The following is a 20,363-nucleotide window of genomic DNA, read 5'->3' as shown; positions in this document are numbered from 1 at the left end:
CAGAGGCTGAGTAAGGAGGAGAAGGCAGCCCTTTAACCCCAAGGCAGGAAACTGTCCCCAGGCACTGAAGGAGCCCATGAGAATAAGTAAGTTGTCACTCCACCAGCACAGCACGGAGAGAGGAAGAAAGTGATTTCCAGGCTGTTCATCTGTGCTTACCTCCTCTGCGTTTTCAGGCCATTTCCGGCTAAAGGATTTTGTACAGACCTGAATTACTATAACTGAGAAAAGCTACTTTTTCAAATTGCTGTGGAAACTTTCCTCCTTGCTCCCTTTCAAGTCCTGAATTCTACGCACATGTAATGCCAAATAAATGCTTTCCACGGCCAGAGGTCTAAGAAATGAAGGTCAGGCCAAGATTAATGCCACAAAAGCTTTATCAGGGCCCAGAAGTTGAGCCTCTGACATTTGCAGTGGAGAAGTAAATAAGATCAGGAACTTGGAGCCATAAAAGCAACCTAGTACAAAATTGTTATTAAATAAAGTGGGATTATGGGGAAAACATATTCGAATCTCCAAATGAGTAACTGTACATCTTTGAAGGGCCACAAGTTAAAAAGCAAATAAGAGCATCAGCATGATCCTTTTTTTTCTACATTACGAGCACACTTGTAACATCAAACTGTCCTGACCATTTCTAAAGGCAGACCCCACAGGTGAATGTCTGGTAACTTTATGGTACCAAAGATGTGACATAAATTTTGAATAGTGGGCCATTCTAAAGCCATGTGTTATTTCAAAGGTCATGATGTATTTGGTCAACCATTAACTTCAGGGAAACATGAAAGAGTTCGTTCTGTCCTGAGATGCATAAACGCTTTGTCATGAATATGGCATGGACACAGTACGCTTTCTTTTTAAACTGTGTAATAAAACCAACACTGAGGCATGACTCAGAGACCACCTTCACATGACAGAGACAACAATATTTGATAGCAAAGACCAATATCTGACTAATTAGCTAAAACTTTAGCTGGCTCTTACAGATACCTAAACACCACATATAAAAAAGGAATAATCCGAAACAAAATTGGGAAAGAAAGCTTACTTTTTGGTTTTATAAATTCCAAACTGCTTAATCTTGCATTTCAGACCAGCACTGTCCGATAAAAATATAATGTGAGCCATATACATAACTTACAACTTTCTAGTAGTCACATTTTAAAAAGTAAAAAAAAAAGTGAAATTAACTTAAAAATATATTTAAGATGTAATTTTAGAAACATTTCAATGTGTAATCAATATAAATATTATTGAGCTATTTTACATTTTTTATACTTGATCTTTGAAATCTAGCATTTATTTTACACTTAGACTACACCCCAATTTGGACAAGACATATTCAAAGTGCTTAATTCCACATGTGGCTAGTTGGCTACTGTATTGTCCCAACTGCATACTTCTCATATACTGATTTAAACCCTACTACTTTCCCACCCCTGAACACACCCCAAGTTTTAGCAAGCACAGGTGCCAGATTTTCCAAGATGGTCCTAATTTCATCTATTCTATCCCATGGCACCTGAATGTCCTTGTTTTCAGTACCAAGGGCAGTGTACTGCCCTGGTACTGGTCTCACTCTAGGGCTGCTCTGCCTGAGTTTGAATTCACTTCTTACTCTGTACAACCTGAGCAAATTATTTAACACCATTTTAGAGCCTCGGTTCTCCCATTTTGTAAACAGATAAGAGTGTGTGGCCGGGCACGGTGGCCCACGCCTGTAATCCTAGCACTTTGGGAGGCTGAGGCAGGTGGATCATGAGGTCAAGAATTCGAGACCAGCCTGACCAACACGACGAAACCCCATCTCTACTAAAATTACAAAAATTAGCTGGGTGTGGTGGTGTGTGCCTGTAATCCCAGTTATTCAGGAGGCTGAGGCAGGAGAATCTCTTGAACCCAGGAGGCAGAGGTTGCAGTGAGCTGAAATCCACCACTGCACTCCACCCTGGGTGACAGAGTGAGACTCTGTCTTTAAAAAAAAAAAAAAAAAAAAAAAAAAAAAAATGTGCTTTTCCCAGGATTGTTAGGGTAAAGGGAAATGATATTCCTGGAACCCCACACTCTGTTCAATGCTGTTAGCAACAGTGAAGTAGAATTATCTGCAAAACAGTCTCTTCCTCCCCTACCCTACCACAGGTCCCGATTTGGGGTTGTGAAAACGTGTTTCCTTTTCTGTTCATATTACTTTACCCAGGATGCTCCCTGTTGCCCAGACCTATGTGTCAATCCACTAAAAAATCCAGTCCATCTTCAAGGGTCAAATAAAAAGCACCCTCCTTCAGGAAGTCTTTTCCTTTTCCTAGCCCCCTCCTCCAAGACAGATGTGTTCCCATGAGTCTGCCTTAATATCTTTATTGGTCATTGTCTACAGCATCCTAATTATTCATATAGGACTTAGCTCATCTTTTGGGCTCTTCTTCAAGGGCTAATAACTTTACTAAATTTGTGAGTCTCCTACTGCCCTTTCACCCACTTCACATTTGCCCAGAAGGCTCCTGACATTCAAAATATAATTTTGAAGCAAATTAATAAATACCCAACAGCTCTGGATTAATATTGGCCTTCCATTATTGACAAAAATACCAATACTAAGTAAGACAGAGTTTTTAAAAAAAATCTTGTGAGATATCTTCTAGCTTTAAGATCGATCCTCTCCACTCTACCTTCTGCAGCCTACACACCTGCCCTCCATGAGTATGCAGGCCCTCTTCCCAGGTCTCCCAGTTCAGTCTCCTCCTGGGCCTTCTCCCATCACAAAGTGATCTCAACCTGAGCTGTGTCCTACTTCCCACTGCACCATTAAATGCATCTGCTGTCAACTCTGATTTTTCAGAGCCCTGCCAGGTGATCTGATCTACCAATCCCACTGAAGGAACTACCTTGGAGCGTCCCCACTGAGATAGCAGATTAATTAACTGGGCAGGTTAATGCCAAAGTGTTAGTGCAGAATATCAAAGAGCTATAAAAGGCCCTGAGGAGACCTCGGGCAAATGCACTCTGTGCATACACAGTTATTTCACAAACTATAAGGCATATTTATTCTAAAGACAATGTGATCTGTCTTCCAGCTTCAAAGAATCAGAAGTATTTGCTAATTCATTAGCTCAATTTAAGTGTCCAGAACAAAAGACAGTAAAAACAAAGGAATGTTACTGTTTGAAATAGAAACTTTCTGAGTTTCTATTAAGTTCTTGTGATAAAATTTTTGTTTAAAATGAAAATAAATCTTGAATGAAGAAAGATCACTAACTCATTTTATTAAAGCACCATGTTCTTTCTACTTTAAAAAATGGTGATTAATCCTCAAAGGAGTCTCTGTGTAACTGACTAGAAACACAAATGATTTCTAGATTTTGAGAAGGGCTATGCTTCCTCAGAGTGTGTCTCCAATACACCCTGGCAGCTCTTATTTATTTTCTCACAACACTTAGACCTGATCAATGGGGGATGGAAGATTACCCCTGGAGGTGGCAAGGAAGATGTGGGCCACATCTGCAAGTGAGTAATGCTACCATTATGGGCAACAGAAACAGGTCTCAAAAGCATTTATTTCCCCTTCCTTAATACAGGCCAGAGGAGGAGCTGACACATCATAGCTGCTGGGCTGTGGTAGCTACGCCTGAGACAGACACAGCAGGAAGTGCTATCTCACACTCACTGCCCTCTCCCCTCCCTTCCTTCCCCTGGCCCAGTCTAGGCGCCAGTTGCAGCTACAGAAAACAATTTCATCCAATCTAACCCCTGCTACTCCACAAACCAAGTCCATTAGAGCACCAGTAACCTTTGGAAGTTATCCAAATGCTAACTAGCTTTTGGCAAGCACATAGTAAATGAGAAATGTTAAAGCCTGTGGCTATCTCATCAATGACTCCAAGACTCAATTTGAACACCAGAGGATTGTGCAATTAACAGTCATTTTTAAAACCGCTTTGTAAATGTTCCTGATGATATAAAATCATAGAGCATAAACTGTGATTCCAATTTAGGTCTGGATATCTTGCTACAGGTGTCTTCTACTACCTTAGGGGCCCGATGGCAGACGACACGGAACCCTGACATCAGGAAACTCAGGTCGCATCCAGACTCTTCCACTAATTGCCTATGCACCCTCTGAGGATGCTTCTTCATCTACAAGTCAAAGGCTGGGGCATAATAAATATTTGGCTCTCTTTTAGCTCTCAAAAACCATATTACTTAGAGTAATACTAGGCTATGTCGCTGTAAGAAATAAACCCCAAGGCCTCAATGACTTAACACAACGAACCCACACAAAGTCTCCTGCTGATCACCAGAAACTCTCTTCTATCCAGTGTCAAAGGGATCAGGCTCTCTCTGTCATGTGGTGCCATGTTTCCACACAAGGCCTCCAAGGACACCACAGAAGGTGAAGGGAGAGGTAGTAGAGTCACATCAACTCTTAAGTGCCCTGACCTGGAAGTAATACAGGCCCTTCCTCTCACTGTCAATTATCCAGACCTAGTCACATGACTACAATCTAACTGCAGGAGTATGCATGAGCACATATTTGATGAGCACTATTTATCTCTGCCACACAGGTGACATTCTATTTACTTATTTTAATAATTTATCTATATATTTATATTAACAAAACATCATGATATGCTACACTGTGGATGTGAAGAAAAAGTTCTTAAAATTATGTCTGCCAGATACACAGAAAGGCAGATGGAGAGGAGGGAACATGGCCTTTGACGATGAACACTAAACCAAATGCCCAACACCCAAGTAGACACAGTCCATGGGGTACTTAGGAGTTGGGTACTCAGGAGTTACCACGGGGAGACCAATACACTCAATTTGATGCCAGCCCTCCTCTATCTGAGTTACACAGGAAGCACTGGGGTCCAACAGAGGGAAACAAGTCTTAACCTCTCCCACCACTAATCACACTGAACCTCGATGGTCTGCCTGCTAGTCTGCTGATAGCCTAGGAAGCTGTATTTGCATTTCTTCCTCCACTGGGGCCTCTTCTCTTCTCCAAGACTTTATTTCTGCCATGAACAACGTCATCAAAAACATGCTTGTTGAAAAGCTGTCCAACAGTATCTGGTGCAGGTATAAATACCACACTGATCCCAGCTGAGGGTCCCATACTTACCACTCAAATTCTAGTAGAAATCTAGTAGTTGGGTAAGACTTTTGAACATAATGGACTTAAATGTGGCATAGGTGCCCGGTTACTTTTTTCTACTATTTGAAAATTTATCAAGAGTTACATAATTGAGAGAATAAAGACATGGAAAAAGTCATATGATATAGATGATATATTTCATTACTGGTAAAGCATAACTGCTACAGACAAAGTTGAAGATACTGTGTTGTTATACTAATTTATTATTTCCATTGAATTCTATTTAGGCACTCAGTATGTTTAGCCATATTCTCCTAAAGGGAGGAACACTAGAAGCAGAGAGGGCAATCCAAGCAAAGTGTAGAAACCTGAAAGTTCATGAAAAGATATGTTCTCAGTGGGCAAGACCAATGCCTGGAATCACAGAACCTGGGGATAGAGCTGTTACAGAGAGAACAGAGCCCATTGCATGGGGTGCCTCACCCCAAAGGTTCTATCAACAGAGATGAAGGAAAAGTCAGGGTGAAGTTTCCAGAAATGTCAACTTTCCTACAGATGGGACATGGTTAATGTGCAGCAATGACCCAGCCTTTCCTGGATTCATTTTGACCTCTGAGGCTCAGAGGTCAAACAGCCCAACATAATCATGATAATCATGATAGAAGGACTCATACCCATATCTGTTTGACCCCAAAGCATGCTCTGCACATATACTACACACTGGGAGTGCTTTCCACCTCTTCACGCTCCCCAGGATCCTCACATGACCTTGACTAGTAAGCAAGGTACTGTGGAATTTAGATTCCAGATGATAGACAAAGCAAACACTTAATGGTCTCTGCTCCCTCTCAAGACCCCTTTCCAATGACAGCAAAGAAATAAAAGCATGACTAATTCATAACGGTAAAGAGAAAAGGAAAAGAACAATCAGACACTTGCTGACTTCAATAAAGCTCTGAAAAAGTGGGAGAGGCAGCAGTAAACAATGTTAATATTTTCAATCATAACTACATAGGGGCTAAAACAGTTAAAATCATCCTATGAACAAAACAGGAGACTCAAATGTGTTTTTGGAACAGCAGGTGAATGCCCCAACCTTGTAAGTGTGAGAGTAAAGCTATTATAGGGAAAGCTGGGGCACAGGGTAGAAGGAGGTAAAGGCAGGGACACTATTTGAATGTTGCACTGTCAGAACTGAAAAAGAATGGCAAATGTTGACAGAACAAGACTCAGAGGTTTCCATCTATTATTTAAGTTTGAAAGATAACCAGTAGAAAACGAAGCCAAAAATAAGAATATAATCATCAAGAAACAAAAGACAAGGTAATATAAGTAAGTGAGCTAAGTCCCCAATTTCAGAGCAGAAAATTGAAAGAATGTCTAATACTGATACATTGAAATACAGCAACAGAAGCACATGTTTAGATTAACGAAGGTCATGCCAGGAGCCCTAAAGGACAAAAAACTAAATATGGAGCAGAGGACTTAGGCTTTTCATTATAAGGTCTTCTTTACCATTTGCATAATTTTACTATTCACCTGAAATCATCTGATAAAAAAGAAAAACAAAAAATAAAATTAATCAAGTATGATATGAACTTTTTGACACATTTACCTGAGTAATCTAGATAAAACCCAAAGCACCTGGAGGTGGGAGCAAGTGTCACCATGCCTTTTGTTCCTAGCATCCTCCATTCATAGTGTTAATCCTGTTGTGTGTCTTGGAGAAATGGAATCAACACTTATTCTACTGAATTTGTAAATAAGTCCTTACCTCCAGTATCTGGTACTGCATGTCTACTATACTTAGGTCTATCAATTCTCTATCTTCCCCCAACAGTCCTGCTATAAACATATAGCTTTAATGGCATTAAAAATTCAATGCATCACATCCCCAGTGCTGAGAAAGTGCCTCATCTTACTGACACAGGGTTGACAGAATCACTTTACATAGTGAGGCCTATGATTGCCTGCACACAGCAGCTGATATCTACACACCAACCACGATGTGCCTCTACTCACTGTGAGCTGTAGCAGGGAGTGGGGGACAGTAGGAGTCCTGCAAAGAATGAGGGCTGTAGCTTTCCCCACAGTGTCCTTCTCCATTCACCTGCCAGAGTCAGGACAGTCACACTGCTCCTTCCATATGGGTAACAATATCACGTCCATTCTAAATACATGCTTTTGGGAAATTAAAAAAAAAAACACGACCAGGCACAGTGACTCATGCCTGTAATCCCAGCACTTGGAGAGGCCAAGGTGGGCAGATTGCCTGAGCTCAGGAGTTCGAGACCCACCTAGGCAACATGGTGAAACCTCATCTCTACTAAAATACAAAAAATTAGCCAGGTGTGGCAGCTTGTACCTGTAATCCCAGCTACTCAGGAGGCTGAGGCAGGAGAATGGCTTGAACCCAGGAGACAGAGGTTGCATCGTACCACTGCACTCCAGCCTGAGCAACAGAGCGAGACTCCATCTCCAAAAACAAAACATAACAAACCAACCAAACAAACAAAAAACAAAGAAAAACACTTAGCTATGGATTTTTAAAAAATTTTAAATAGCAGAATTTGGGAAAGATATAACTTGTTATAAAAGGACCTTATTAAAGGGGAAGAAAATTACAACAAAACTAAGCTCCAACTCTAATCAGCCTAACCATAAAATGACAAATTAAAAAAGTAAAATATTCTCAGAGACACCCAATGCCATGCTTGCCTTCTGAATTATCTCAGAAATAATGACAAAATTAAGAGGTTTAAGATTCAAAACAACCCAGACTAATGAGTGGACCTTGTTTGGATTCTGATTTGAACATACTGTAGCAATAAGACAGTTGGATAAATTTACCGGACATTAGATGATACTAAAGAATTATTTTAAGTAACTGGGCCTACTCTGATTAACTGTGTGATTCTGAGCAAGTTTTGTAATCTCTCTGTTTTTGGGTGCCTCTATGTAAGCTGGTGCTAACATTATAGTGACTTCAGTGAGGAATCAATAAGATAAATTGTGTAGTACCCAGGGCAGTGCCAGTTCACGCTGACTGCTTTATACCTGTTAGTTCTCTTTCCATGAATTCTTCATCCCCATTATCCCTCTTTATATTACCATGATATGTTCTGAGGACACTTAATTCACACTTCCACCTCCTATTTACTATTATACTTAATGTCTGCATTGAAGAACAGACCATTATAAACACTGGATAAGCTCTACTACACTCAAGACCTACCCTCACAAGACCTAGCCAGAGAAACTAGGTAAATAAAGAACAGCTTTATTTACTGTTAGGAAACTAATTCAAGACTGTAAAATTTTTAAAAATCATCTATTATGAGTTATACAATTCATTAAAGGAAAATATTTTCTATAATTCTAAAATACTTTCAAAGTTCTAGTTCAATAATACTACCTCCTGGATTCTTTCACATACCCAAAATTCAAGCAATATAAAAAAGTGAGGCAAATGTTTGGCAATTTCAGTGATTTTGCAGTGTCATAATCTCTTTTTATTCAATAGTAAGATTCTTTGCTGAAATCATTCAGAGTGTCACCCCGGTTTGCTAAGTACCTATCGAGGCACATCACTGGTCATGGGCAGAAGACAATAGTAACAACTGTCTTCAGCGAAAAAATGTCCAGTTCCAGTGCCACAAGAGCTGCCATGGCAAGCAGTCATTCCTCTTTGGCCACTGGTGATTTCAAGCATCACTTTCTTCAATACAAGCAGGTTCCCATTACCATGCATTTTCACAGAATTGCAGTAGGCTACTGACTGCTGTCCACTAACACTACCTGTCCTCATGAGAAAGATAGTGCCCATTTTGTTGGGTCTACTACAGTGACAGCTGCTCTTTCTTTAAAATTCTCCTCAAACCAAGCCCGAAAGCTGCTCTTCCACATGGACTGGCACCTGAGTCTGCAGTGAAGCTAAGGCAAGTCTCCACAGTCAGAAAAGGATGTTAAACAAGGTCCTGGCTTATCTATATGTGAGTTTCCAGGAGATAAAGCTTGACACATACATGGCCTTTATGATTTAAAGTAAATATGAAGATGGATTCTTCAAGCCAAACATGAAGCTAGTCATATGGATTGACAATCAATATGACTATGGCAATCAATACATGATTGACATGTATCCATCCATTCCACAGAGCTTTAGGGCACATTCATTGTGTGCCAGGCCTTGTGCCCAGAAATTGGGGCACAACACTGATTAAGACATGGTTCTTTCCAATGGTCCAGTAGAGGAAAGAGGCTGAAAGATACAGGGAAAACACTACCCTGTAGAAACTGGTCTCAATATAAAATGGTGACCACAAACTTCAAGTAGGTCTTAGTGCTGCCAAGCAAGTGTACTAGTTTCCCTGCTCCATCTACTCTCCTATTGTTCTGGTGACCTTTTCCATGACATTTTAATTTCCAACTTGGACCTCCCACTTGATTCCTAGTTGCAAATACATAAATGCCAAGTTGGCATCTCCTTTGGATGTCCAATATTCATCTCAAATTGAAGATGCCTGAGACAGAGCTCTCAACTTTACCTGGCTACCAAATACCCTGCTCCTCTGTCTTCATATTTAGTGAATGACAACTTCATTATTCCAGTTCCTAAGCCAAAAAACCTTGGGGACGTCCTTGACTCTGTTCCCCTTTAAATTGCATATGTAAATACGGAAATTCAGGATTATGCCAAAGCTCTACTCATGCCCTTTCTCACTCAGCTTAAAACTGGTAAATCTTTCCTACCACCAAAAAGGGATTGTTTTCCTTCTACCTTGGAGTACCTCAGACTTTACACTTCTTGGCAATGTTATCTCCCTTGCTAGGCTATAAGCACCTTAGTATAATCATCTTTATTTCCACCATTTTTTGGTCTCACATATAGTATATATTAAATATATACTTGTTTGATGAAAGACAAGAAATCTGTTAATAATTAATTGATTTTTAAAAACTGTGCTAGGCACTGTTCTAGCTGTTGGATAATCAAAGTGAGCAAAACAGGTTTTTGCTCAGTGTCTAAGGAAGAAGTTGGTGGTGTGAATAAACCCACGGAATCCCAAGGAATAATAGGTTTATAAATGAGGGAGATTAATACTGACCTACCATCAGGTTTCCATACATCAGGCCTAATATATGACCTCATTTCTATAGCTCTGACTTCTTCCAACTTAGGCATAGTTGGAACTGACCTGCCATAGTATTTCCCAACTGACCTGCCATAGTATTTCCAAGAGCATTTCATGGGGAAATACCAGCTGCAGAGGAGTCAGGAGACTACCTCTTTAGGCTTCAGTTTCCTCTTCTATAAAATGAGGGAAGTGGTGCTAAGCCAGGTGATCCCATCCCAGCCTGGTGGTCAGTTTCCTTGTATCTGATCTTCAAAGCTCTTTTCCTGTGCCACAGTAGCTGAGAGTTTAAACAGAACATTGTACATATATGAGACTAATTCTCACAAGAACTGTTCACTTAACACTTTGGTTATCCTTCAATAAGACCTGCCAACAAAAAAACTAAGGCCAAGAGGAAGCTCAAGACAGCGTGTTCACCAAAAGCTCCACTCATTCTGTAGCTGATAACGATGTACAGGGTCAGAAGTCCCAACAAAATCCTGACTGGGACTGTGAGCAACACATTTCTGAACTGACATTTCTGAAACCTGGCAAACCTTTCTATCAAGGACAGGACATTCTTCTGACAACCCTAAGTGTGTGTCCAAACTCAGGGCTAGCAGGAGGGAATACCCTCAGGAAACCTGTGTTGCTTGTCCACATGTGGTTTGCTGTATCCTGTTGGGCAATACAGGCATCTCACCTTAGTCGTTCTTCTTCTTTTTTGCGAAGATTGAAGTCTCTCTGAACTACCTGAAGAACATGCTCTGTTTCATCATCAGTCAAACCAGACAGGTCCAGCTTCCTCCCCATGGTTACTCAACACAGGTGAAATAAGACCTGGGAAACCAAAATGATACAAGCAAGATAAAAGCTCTACATGGACAAAATCAACCTATTTTGTTATTAAAATAAAGTTAAATACAGTTTTTATATATAAGTGTTTATGTAAGGTACTATCTTTCTCTGGACTCAGACTCAGCAAATATTTACAAATGACCTCAGCAAGGCCACAGAGAAAAAGAGAAAATAATGGATCATCAGCCAGTTCATCATCCCAAGTCTTAAATTAAGAAAAAAAAATATTCTTTATAACAAAATGAACCATACATAAGACTCAGTATGGATTTCCACAAAATACCAAAAGGCAATATCTGAAAGTTCTAAACTTCTGTGCTTTGAAGTTCTAAATGTTAAGTATTATATGTAACTGCAAAATAATACAAATAAAATAATTATTTTATAAAAATAAAAATATGTTAATTTATAAAAAGAAAATAATTCTAATACTTTTAAAAAATATCCTATGTACACTATATCCCTTAAAGTTTTAACCACATGACTATGAAATACAAACTAAAAATCAATAAATTATCTTCTTCAAAAGGATAAAAACATAGTTAAATAATCTTATTTTGCCATTTTCTCAGCAGTAGCAAAGATGATATTGTAGAGAAACACGTCTAAGCAGCACATACCTAAAAATTATGGGAAACTCCATTTTTAAAAATAATTGTTGGTTGGATGCAGTGGCTCAAGCCTGTAATCCCAGCATTTTCGGAGGCCAAAGTGGGCAGATCACCTGATGTCAGGAATTCAAGACCAGCCTGGCCAACATGGTGAAACCGTATCTCTACTACAAATCCAAAAATTAGCTGGGCATGGTTAGGGGCACCTGTAGTCCCAACTACTTGGGAGGCTGAGGGCAGGAGAATCGTTTGAACCTGGGAGGCAGAGGTTGCAGTAAGCCGAGATCGTGTCAGTGCACTCCAGCCTGGGTTACAAAGCAAGCCTCCGTCTCAAAAAATAGAAATGGCAAATAAGTATACAGAATAATACTTAATTTCAATGGCAATTACACAACTACAAATTAAAACTCTATTTCACATCCACCAAAATAAAAATTATATCAACGTTGGTGGGAAGTAGGACAATGACAATTTTCATTTGGGGGTATAAATTGTACAATCTCTTTGTAATACAATCAGGTTTCATTTTTAAAGTTGAAAATTTATATACCCTATAAACCAGCATTTCTGCCACGCTTAGGTATATGCTTCAGATATAATCTTAAAAATATGTACCAGACATCAACTGGGTTGAATCATATGAAATTTTTAGTTGGAATCATTGACCTATAAAAATGGCAATTTCACATAGTTAACCTAACAGAAGAATAGTAACAAAAGTCACATTCAAAATAGCAAAATAAATAAATAAATAAAACTGGAAAAACACTAAACATCCATAAATAGGAGGAAGGATTTAAAAAATAGGGCATATTTGTTTTCTACAATAGAACATTCTACTACAGTGGCAAAGAACACACAATAGGTACATTCATCAACAGGAATAAATCTTAACATAATGTTGAGACAGAGAAGCACACTACATGTACAGAATACATGTATAGCATGCATACAAGTATGATTTTTTTTTTATCATAAGGGTCAAAAACATAGAAAGTCAAAAAACCATTTTCTAGGAATAAGTGTGGTAAAACCAAAGTGGAATGTGGTACTTCTAAGAAGAGGAGAGAGGATTTCATTGGGAATAATCACATAAGGGCTTCAGAGCTATCAGTAATATTCCATCTCATTAGAAAGACACAGTATTGCTGCTACTGCTTCATTTTGTTATTAAAGGGTTGAAGTCATGTATACTATTGTCTTTAAGGTATCTTCCATAAGCATAAAATCAACCTAAAACTAAATAGAAATAATATAATTTATAAAAATCATAACTAAAGCAAATACTTGCAGCGTTACTCAAGGAATATGCTTATTATTTACAATAAAAATAATAATGATTATAATAGATCACTATTTGATTGGCTATCTACTATGTTCCAGATGCTCTAGTTTATACATCCGTATAAATATATTTATAAATGTATATGTAAATTTATACATTCCCATAAAATCCTATTGACAGTCACTACCACCACCATTTACAAATGAGGAAACAGGAAAATTATACATGATGTCTAAGACAATGGCAACCTGGGATTTGACTGTGTCTTGGTCTGACTCAGAGTCCCTGCCTTCATGTCATGTAAATGCTTTCTGTAAGAGGCAGAGGAAACTCTGGACCTCAGGTTTTAAAATCTGATGTCCAGAGTTCCCTGCCCCCTTTTTCTAGCATGTAATGATTAAGAATAGGAGACCCCAAGCATGGTTGCTATTTAAAAGAAGGTTATCTGTCCTTTTCATTTTCAAATAATGGTAGTAAACATAGAGAAGGGAACAGCTCAATCCCCAGAAATCTTTTGCTAGATGATTTAAAACCTTATGACTGCATAAAGTGAACTAATCTCAAGATTTAACCAACAAATCACAACAGGAATTCCAACTTTTTTTTTAAATTTTATTTTTCACTCCATTAATGCTGTCTGTCAAAAATAAATTGTCAGTTCACTTTGCTGTGTGGTGTTAGGGTTGAGAGCAGGAAGAAACCTAGTGTACTTGCACTAGGTTTCAATTAAGTCAATTAGAAGTAACATCCCACCCACAGGCTGCAAAGGCAAGGGAAGAAGCTCATGGGCTGCCATCTTCTAGCTTCCTGATGAGCAAAAAGAAACAGACTAGAGGGCACACTGAAAATGCAGACTGATTCTTCCTTTAAAAAGCCTCATTAAATGTGTTAATGGCATTTTGGAGTTTCCTGGAAGGTGACATTTCTGTTCCTTTAACTTTGTTTCACTGGCTTTGGTTTCTGAGAATTCTAAATGAGATTCTAAGATGCCCAGTTAGTGAAAGACTGAAGTGGCAGCTTTGATCATATCAAATCTAAAAAAAAGAAAAAAAGAAAAAAAATGATTAGGACTTGTTTTTGTAAAGAAATAAATAAAATAGCTCTAAATGGACAAGTCAGAGACTGAGAACACTTTCTGTAAATTGGTAAAAGCTTCTTCCTTTTTCTACAACAAACACAATCAGAGTCCCTGTGCAACAAATGAAATAGCATCCTAGAGCTGGAGAAGGCTCGTGTCCATGAATAAGAGGACACGTAGGTATGACAATCTCATTTAAGGATGAGAAAATGCAATCAGTCCCAGGAGAGAGAAGCAGTCTCCCAAAGACACACAGCCAGTTCAGATGTTCCTGACTTCAGACCCATGCCCCCACCCCTTGCTTTCTCTGGTTTATAGCCAACCAACATGACAACAGAGAGGATATGTTTTTAAATTTACTAATGAGAAAATTAATATGTCAACATTTAATTATATCACCACTTCCCTAAAGTGTGTTTCTCAGGTTATTGTTCCCACAAGCAGTTTGAGAAAGGGACTCTGAGGTGAAATAATACGAGAAATGCTTCTAATTGTATTGCCTTCGTGGGGCTTACACAAGCCATAATAGCTTATCAGAGCTTCTAAGAAGTCTGTCAGAATCAGTTTGCTTTTGCTTAACTGTGTTTCTCAAACATATATGTCTGCAAAAACCTCTTTCTTTGATAACATCTACCTTTTCACATCCAAAGAAATGACTATCTAGTAAGCTCTACACTAAGTCAAAGCAATGATGACAAACTCCAGTAGCTATTCCATCATAATTACTGAATTGATTTAGCTGTTTTTCAAATTTAATTATCGTAAGAAGCAACAAGAGTTAGATGAACTTTAGAAGAAGCTGATGATGGATGCAACTTTAAAGCTAGGAGACCAAAACAAAGGCAGAATTGTCTACGCTATTCCTGGCTAAAATAACTAACATGAGGAAGGACACAGATGTGTCTATAGGCACTGGTTAATACAACCTTTGTAAATGAAAAAAAAAAAAAAACCCAAAGAGAAATTACAAGAATACTTAGTACACAATGGAAGATTCATTATAAAAGGTCAATGTCTACATAAGTGATATTCTATTAAAGTACCTAGAAGGGTCAAGGACAAATGCTTAAATGGGATTTTCACAAACCCACAGTACATTTTTGTGTGTGTGATAATGCACCTAATATAAAGAGAAAAGTAAAACTATAAAGTCCTGAGAGAGATAAAGGGTAATTATTGCTGGGGCTTTGCCCTTTGACCATGGTGGGTTTGGGTTACAACTGAAAAGAAATTTCTTACAACTATAGAGAAAGCTCAATGTTAAGACTCTCACATTTAAGGCACAGGGGATAAAATGAACTTGGCCTACAAAGGACAAAAACAACAACACTAATAATGACAGATGTGCTTTCACTGTGTTCTTTGGAGCAAGTGGTGCTTGAGCTGTATCGCTCACTGATCTTCACTCTTTCACCTTCAAGGGTGTTACCCTACCATGAACTGGCCCCTTCTCTGAAATTCACCCCTGATCTATGCACAGCAGTGGGCCCAGAGCAGACAGGGTCACACCACTGGGGCACAGCTGATTGGACTAGGTGTGCCACCTGACTTATGCAAAATGTCAGAGTCTCTGTCCTGGCAATTTGATATTTGATACTCAGTGAGTAGATGTTAGTCTTGGTGTTCTACTTCTCTCCAGCCTGAGAATAGCACCAAATATCCTTTTATTACTGAAATACATTTTCCATTTTGTTTTTTGTTTCCATTTATCACTTTAGTTTCTTTAAGTCACTAACAAATGCTCCTTAGAATTCTCACCGAGCTGGCCATGGTTGGCCAACTGTCCTAACACCATTTATTAACCACTCTCTCTGATTTAGATGATCCATGGACGGGATAGATAGGCATGCACATGCATGTGTGTGTGCGTGCACACACACACACAAGTTTTTCTCAGGACTTTCTGGTCTGACCTGTTCTAAGCTGGTGACTTAGTAGTTGATCTCAGGTAAGCAACACACTTTAAAACCTAGTATTGCAAATCGTCTCTCATCATTTTTATTTTTCAAAAACTGTCTGACTTTTTGACATTGCCCATTTATGCCCCCAGATGAACTTTAAAATCATTTTATTAAGGTAGAATTAAAAATCCAAATGAATTTTTTATTAATTTGTCAATTGATGGGAAAGAACAGCCATCTTTACAATATTAGTTCTTCTCATAAAGGAATTGAGATTCAGTAGAAGTTTAGAAATAAACTAAAAATAACACACAAATTTTTACTGTGAAAAAAGTTCACATAGCAAAAAAAAAAAAAAAAAAAAAAAAACCACACACACAATATAGATAAAATTAAAAGGCAAGCAACAATCGGCCGGGTGCAGTGGCTCATGCTTGTAATCCCAGCACTTTGGGAGGCTGAGGTGGGTGGATCACTTGAGGTCAGGAGTTCGAGACTAGCCTGGCCCATGTGGTGAAAACCTGTCTCTAATAAAAATACAAAAATTAGCTGAGAGTGGTGGCAGGCACCTGTAGTCTCAGCTACTCAGGATGCTGAGGCAAGAGAATCGCTTGAACCCTTGCAGTGAGCCGAGATCGTGCCACTGCACTCCAGCCTGGGCAACAGAGCAAGACTCCGTCTCAAAAAAAAAAAAAAAAAAAAAAAAAAAAAAACGCAAGCAACAATCTAGAGAAAACCATGGAAGATAATTAACCTAATATATTAAGCACCCTCATAAAATACAAGAAAAATATAGAACTCTCTAAAAGATAAAATGACAAAAGTTCAAGAGAAAAAGCAATTTACCAACCATCTATGTCCAACATACAGTTTCATAAAATACCACATATCATTAATAACCAAATGCTGCTAATTATAGTAAATTGCAAGTTTTCATTTAATAAGATTCTGGGAACACAGGTACTCATATACATTAGTAGAGGGACTATAAGTAAGTATAAATGTTTAGATGGCAAACTGGCAGTAATTATCAAACGTCTTTAAATACTGACCCAGCCATTTCAATCTGCATAAGAATTTTCTTCAAGAGTCGAAAAAATGTGCAAAGACATTTGTACCAGGATGTTCATCTCAGTGTTGTCTATACAGAAAAATATTGTAAATAAACTGAAAGTCCCAAAGTAGGACAGGTTAAGTTGTGGTTACACACAATACAATATTTTATGTCAATAAAATGTATTTAAAGGAAAGGCATTTATGACATATTAAGGTAAAAAGTCAGATGAAAAATACAGCATATAGTTTACCAAAATAATATGTCAATACAAGAAAGTATACAGCAATACTATCAAAATAGACCCAAATGAACTTGTCTATGCAAGTGTCCATCAACAGAAAAACAAACTGTGGTATATTCATCCACTGGAACACTATACAGCAATAAACACAGACAAACTTCAACAACATATTAATGGAATAGGTATATTGTATTGAGCAAAGTAAGTTAGACTGATGATCCCGATTACATAAAGTTTAAAATCAGGCAAAACTCTTTTGGAATGTTAGAAGCAGGATAGTGGTTACTCTTTGGAAGGAAGATACTGGTTAGATGGGGCCAGGCTGGGGAAGTGGTGACGTTTCTTAATCTGGGTGCTGGTTACATTGATGTGTTCAATTTGTGAAAATTAATTTAGCTATATGCTTATGATTTGTGCATTTACATGTATGTCATGGCTCAATAAGAAGTAAAATAATATAGTATGAATAGTACAATCTTGTATAAATAAATAAGATAGAAATATACTGAAAGAAAAACCACAAAAAAATTACCAACAGTTATCAAGTGATAAAATTTCGTACAATGACATTTTTAAAAATTTGCTTTTGCACATATTTTCTCTTCCTTTTACAATAAACATTATTTGAATAAACAAATTAATCAAGGATATGTATGAGGATATTCATTTTAGTGTTATTTACAATAGCAAAATTGTTCAAATTACTAAAATGTCTAATGATAAAACATTGATTAAATTTGCTTTTATATAGCTCTAAGATAGAATACCATACTGCTATGAAATGGATACAGCATTGACATAAAAATGTTCAAAACGTATTTATAAATAAAAATTATAGATTAAAAAACTACATTAAATTGCCTCAATTTTTTGTTTTTCTAAAAAATGTGTGTGTGTGTGTGTGTGCATGCATGTGTGTGTCTGTGTGTGAATTCCATTGAAAATAATCATGTGAAATGTTCACAGTGCTAATCTCTGGGCAATAGGATTTCTTATGATTTTTAGTTATTGATTGTTCTTGTTTATTTATATTTTCCAATTTTCTAACAATGAACATGCATTGCTTTCTTAATGAAAATAAATGTTATTATCATGTTATAGGAAACAGCCTGAAAACTGGTCCCTATTGAATTATAATTGATTTCACATTAATTTATAGCTGCAGAGACCATAAAACAAGAGGTGGCACAATACCAGCTACTAAAAATTTCCATTTTATATAAAGCGCTTGAAATAAAGCTTAATGGCTACTCCATTAGCATCAACTGGTGAACAAACTAACAATTACTCAGGTTCCTATTACGCTTCAAGAATCAAAAAGAAAATTATACTTAAAAACTTTTGATGGGTGCAGCACACCAACATGGCATAAGTATACATATGTAACAAACCTGCACGTTATGCACATGTACCCTAGAACTTAAAGTATAAAAAAAAAAAAAAAAAAAATTAACGGGGGAAAAAAAAAAAACTTGGAAAACTTTCAAAAAACCTGGGGATGAGCACAGGATAACTGCAGATCTTAGTGTAATTAATGCAAAGGTGGGTAAATCCTTCCAATTCGAAAAGGCCAAAAAATAAAAACATATAGTACAGCCTCAGGCCTTATGTAAACTGCACAATTTACAAAAATCTGGAAGACATAAAACCATCTATAAAAGAGTTTTGGGTTTTATTTAGAAGGCCATACAACCCACTTGGTCAAGTTTGATAACATCAGCTGAGATAGGAACCAAAACAAACTCTTACAATACTTGGCTTGCACGAACGTCTCAAAACACAAAGGGGATGTGTCCCTTTAAAGTTTTGCCAGGTGACAAAAAGGTGGGAAGAATATTTTAGATATGGAGGAAAAATAGAAGAGAACCCCCTCAAGAAGGAAACGGAGATATGAAACAAATAAATGATGAAACAAACAAACAAAAAAGGAAAAATTTGAGATTATCTGGGAGGAGTAGAGAAGAATGAGTCTCAAGGAAAACTGATTTTTAAAAAAAAATTTAGATTTTTTACAGCTATAGAAACAATCTTTAAGTCATTGATTCAGTTTTGAAATTATCTTCGTGTGGATTATAAGGCATGGTTATAGTGCCAAAGACTAAAAAGTGAAACCATAAAGGTAATAAAAGAAAACATTAGATGATTCTTTTATAATTTCAGAGTAGGAAATGCCTTTCTCAATATGACACAAAATTCAGAAGTCATTAAAAACACTGAAGAGATTCAACATAAATTTTAAATGTCTGCATAAGAAACAACATAATAAGCAAAGTCAAATGCAGAAAAAATTGTCTTTTCACATCAAAGACAAAAGAATGACTTCCCCCAATATAAAAATTTCAACAACTGGAGTTTTTTTTTTAAAAAAAGAGCAGAAACCCAATATAAAAATAGACAAAGAGAAAAATAGCAAAGGAAACGGAGTTCACAAAAAGAACTATAAATGGCTCATAAATCTATCAAATATATAAAAAGATAAGTGCAAACTGAAAGACTTTTTGTTATTTAACCTATTAGCTTTGAAAAGATTGAAAGGCTTGTATCATATTGTGCTGGTAAGTCTATGAGGAAATAGGCACTTTCATACATTGCTGTTAGGAATGTAAATTTATACCACCTCTATAAAGGGCAATTTGTCAATATTTATCAATATGACAGGGATGGAGGGAGGGAGAAAGGGAGAAGGAGAGGGAGGTGGGGTGGAGAGAGAGAGATTGATTGATTTTCTTTGATTTTTAGTGGTTCCACCTCTAGGAATTTATCCTACAAAGACAATGCACTTACATTCATGCAGGAAAAAAATGATGATTGTATAGCCATACAATGGAAAAATATGTAGCTGTTAAGGAAAAAAAGGAAGAAAAATTATTTATGAGCAAATACGGAAAGTTCTTCAAGAATTTACGTATTTAAAGGGTTAAGTACAAAAAGCAAGATGCAGAAACGTAGGTATAGTATGTTATCATTTGGATAAAACAGGAGAAACAAAATATATGTTTCTATTATATACATACATCTTGCAGTTTGAGTTCAAAAGCAGTCATCTGGCAGAATTTCTTGCTTGTGTGAGGTCAGTGTTTTATATTAAGGCCCTCAACTAACTGGATGGGAGCCCACCCA

At 37.4% G+C, this 20,363-nt stretch overlaps 1 protein-coding gene across 2 annotated transcripts in view; it reads right to left on the bottom strand.

The window, feature by feature from the left end:
* The window catches only part of MYRIP (myosin VIIA and Rab interacting protein), a 407,166-nt gene that overhangs the window by 316,310 nt on the left and 70,493 nt on the right, over positions 1 to 20,363 (bottom strand). For both annotated transcript variants that reach the window (XM_010360033.2, XM_030935142.1), the window contains exon 2: positions 10,916 to 11,052. In XM_010360033.2, the coding sequence (XP_010358335.1) occupies positions 10,916 to 11,025 (110 nt within the window). In that variant the 5' untranslated portion in view covers positions 11,026 to 11,052. The remainder of the gene's footprint in view (positions 1 to 10,915; positions 11,053 to 20,363) is intronic.

This window comes from Rhinopithecus roxellana, chromosome 1 (assembly GCF_007565055.1).
Source record: "Rhinopithecus roxellana isolate Shanxi Qingling chromosome 1, ASM756505v1, whole genome shotgun sequence".
NCBI classification, from domain to species: domain Eukaryota; kingdom Metazoa; phylum Chordata; class Mammalia; order Primates; family Cercopithecidae; genus Rhinopithecus; species Rhinopithecus roxellana.
Note: the sequence above shows the minus strand (reverse complement) of the source record. Positions and strands in the feature narration are given on the sequence as shown.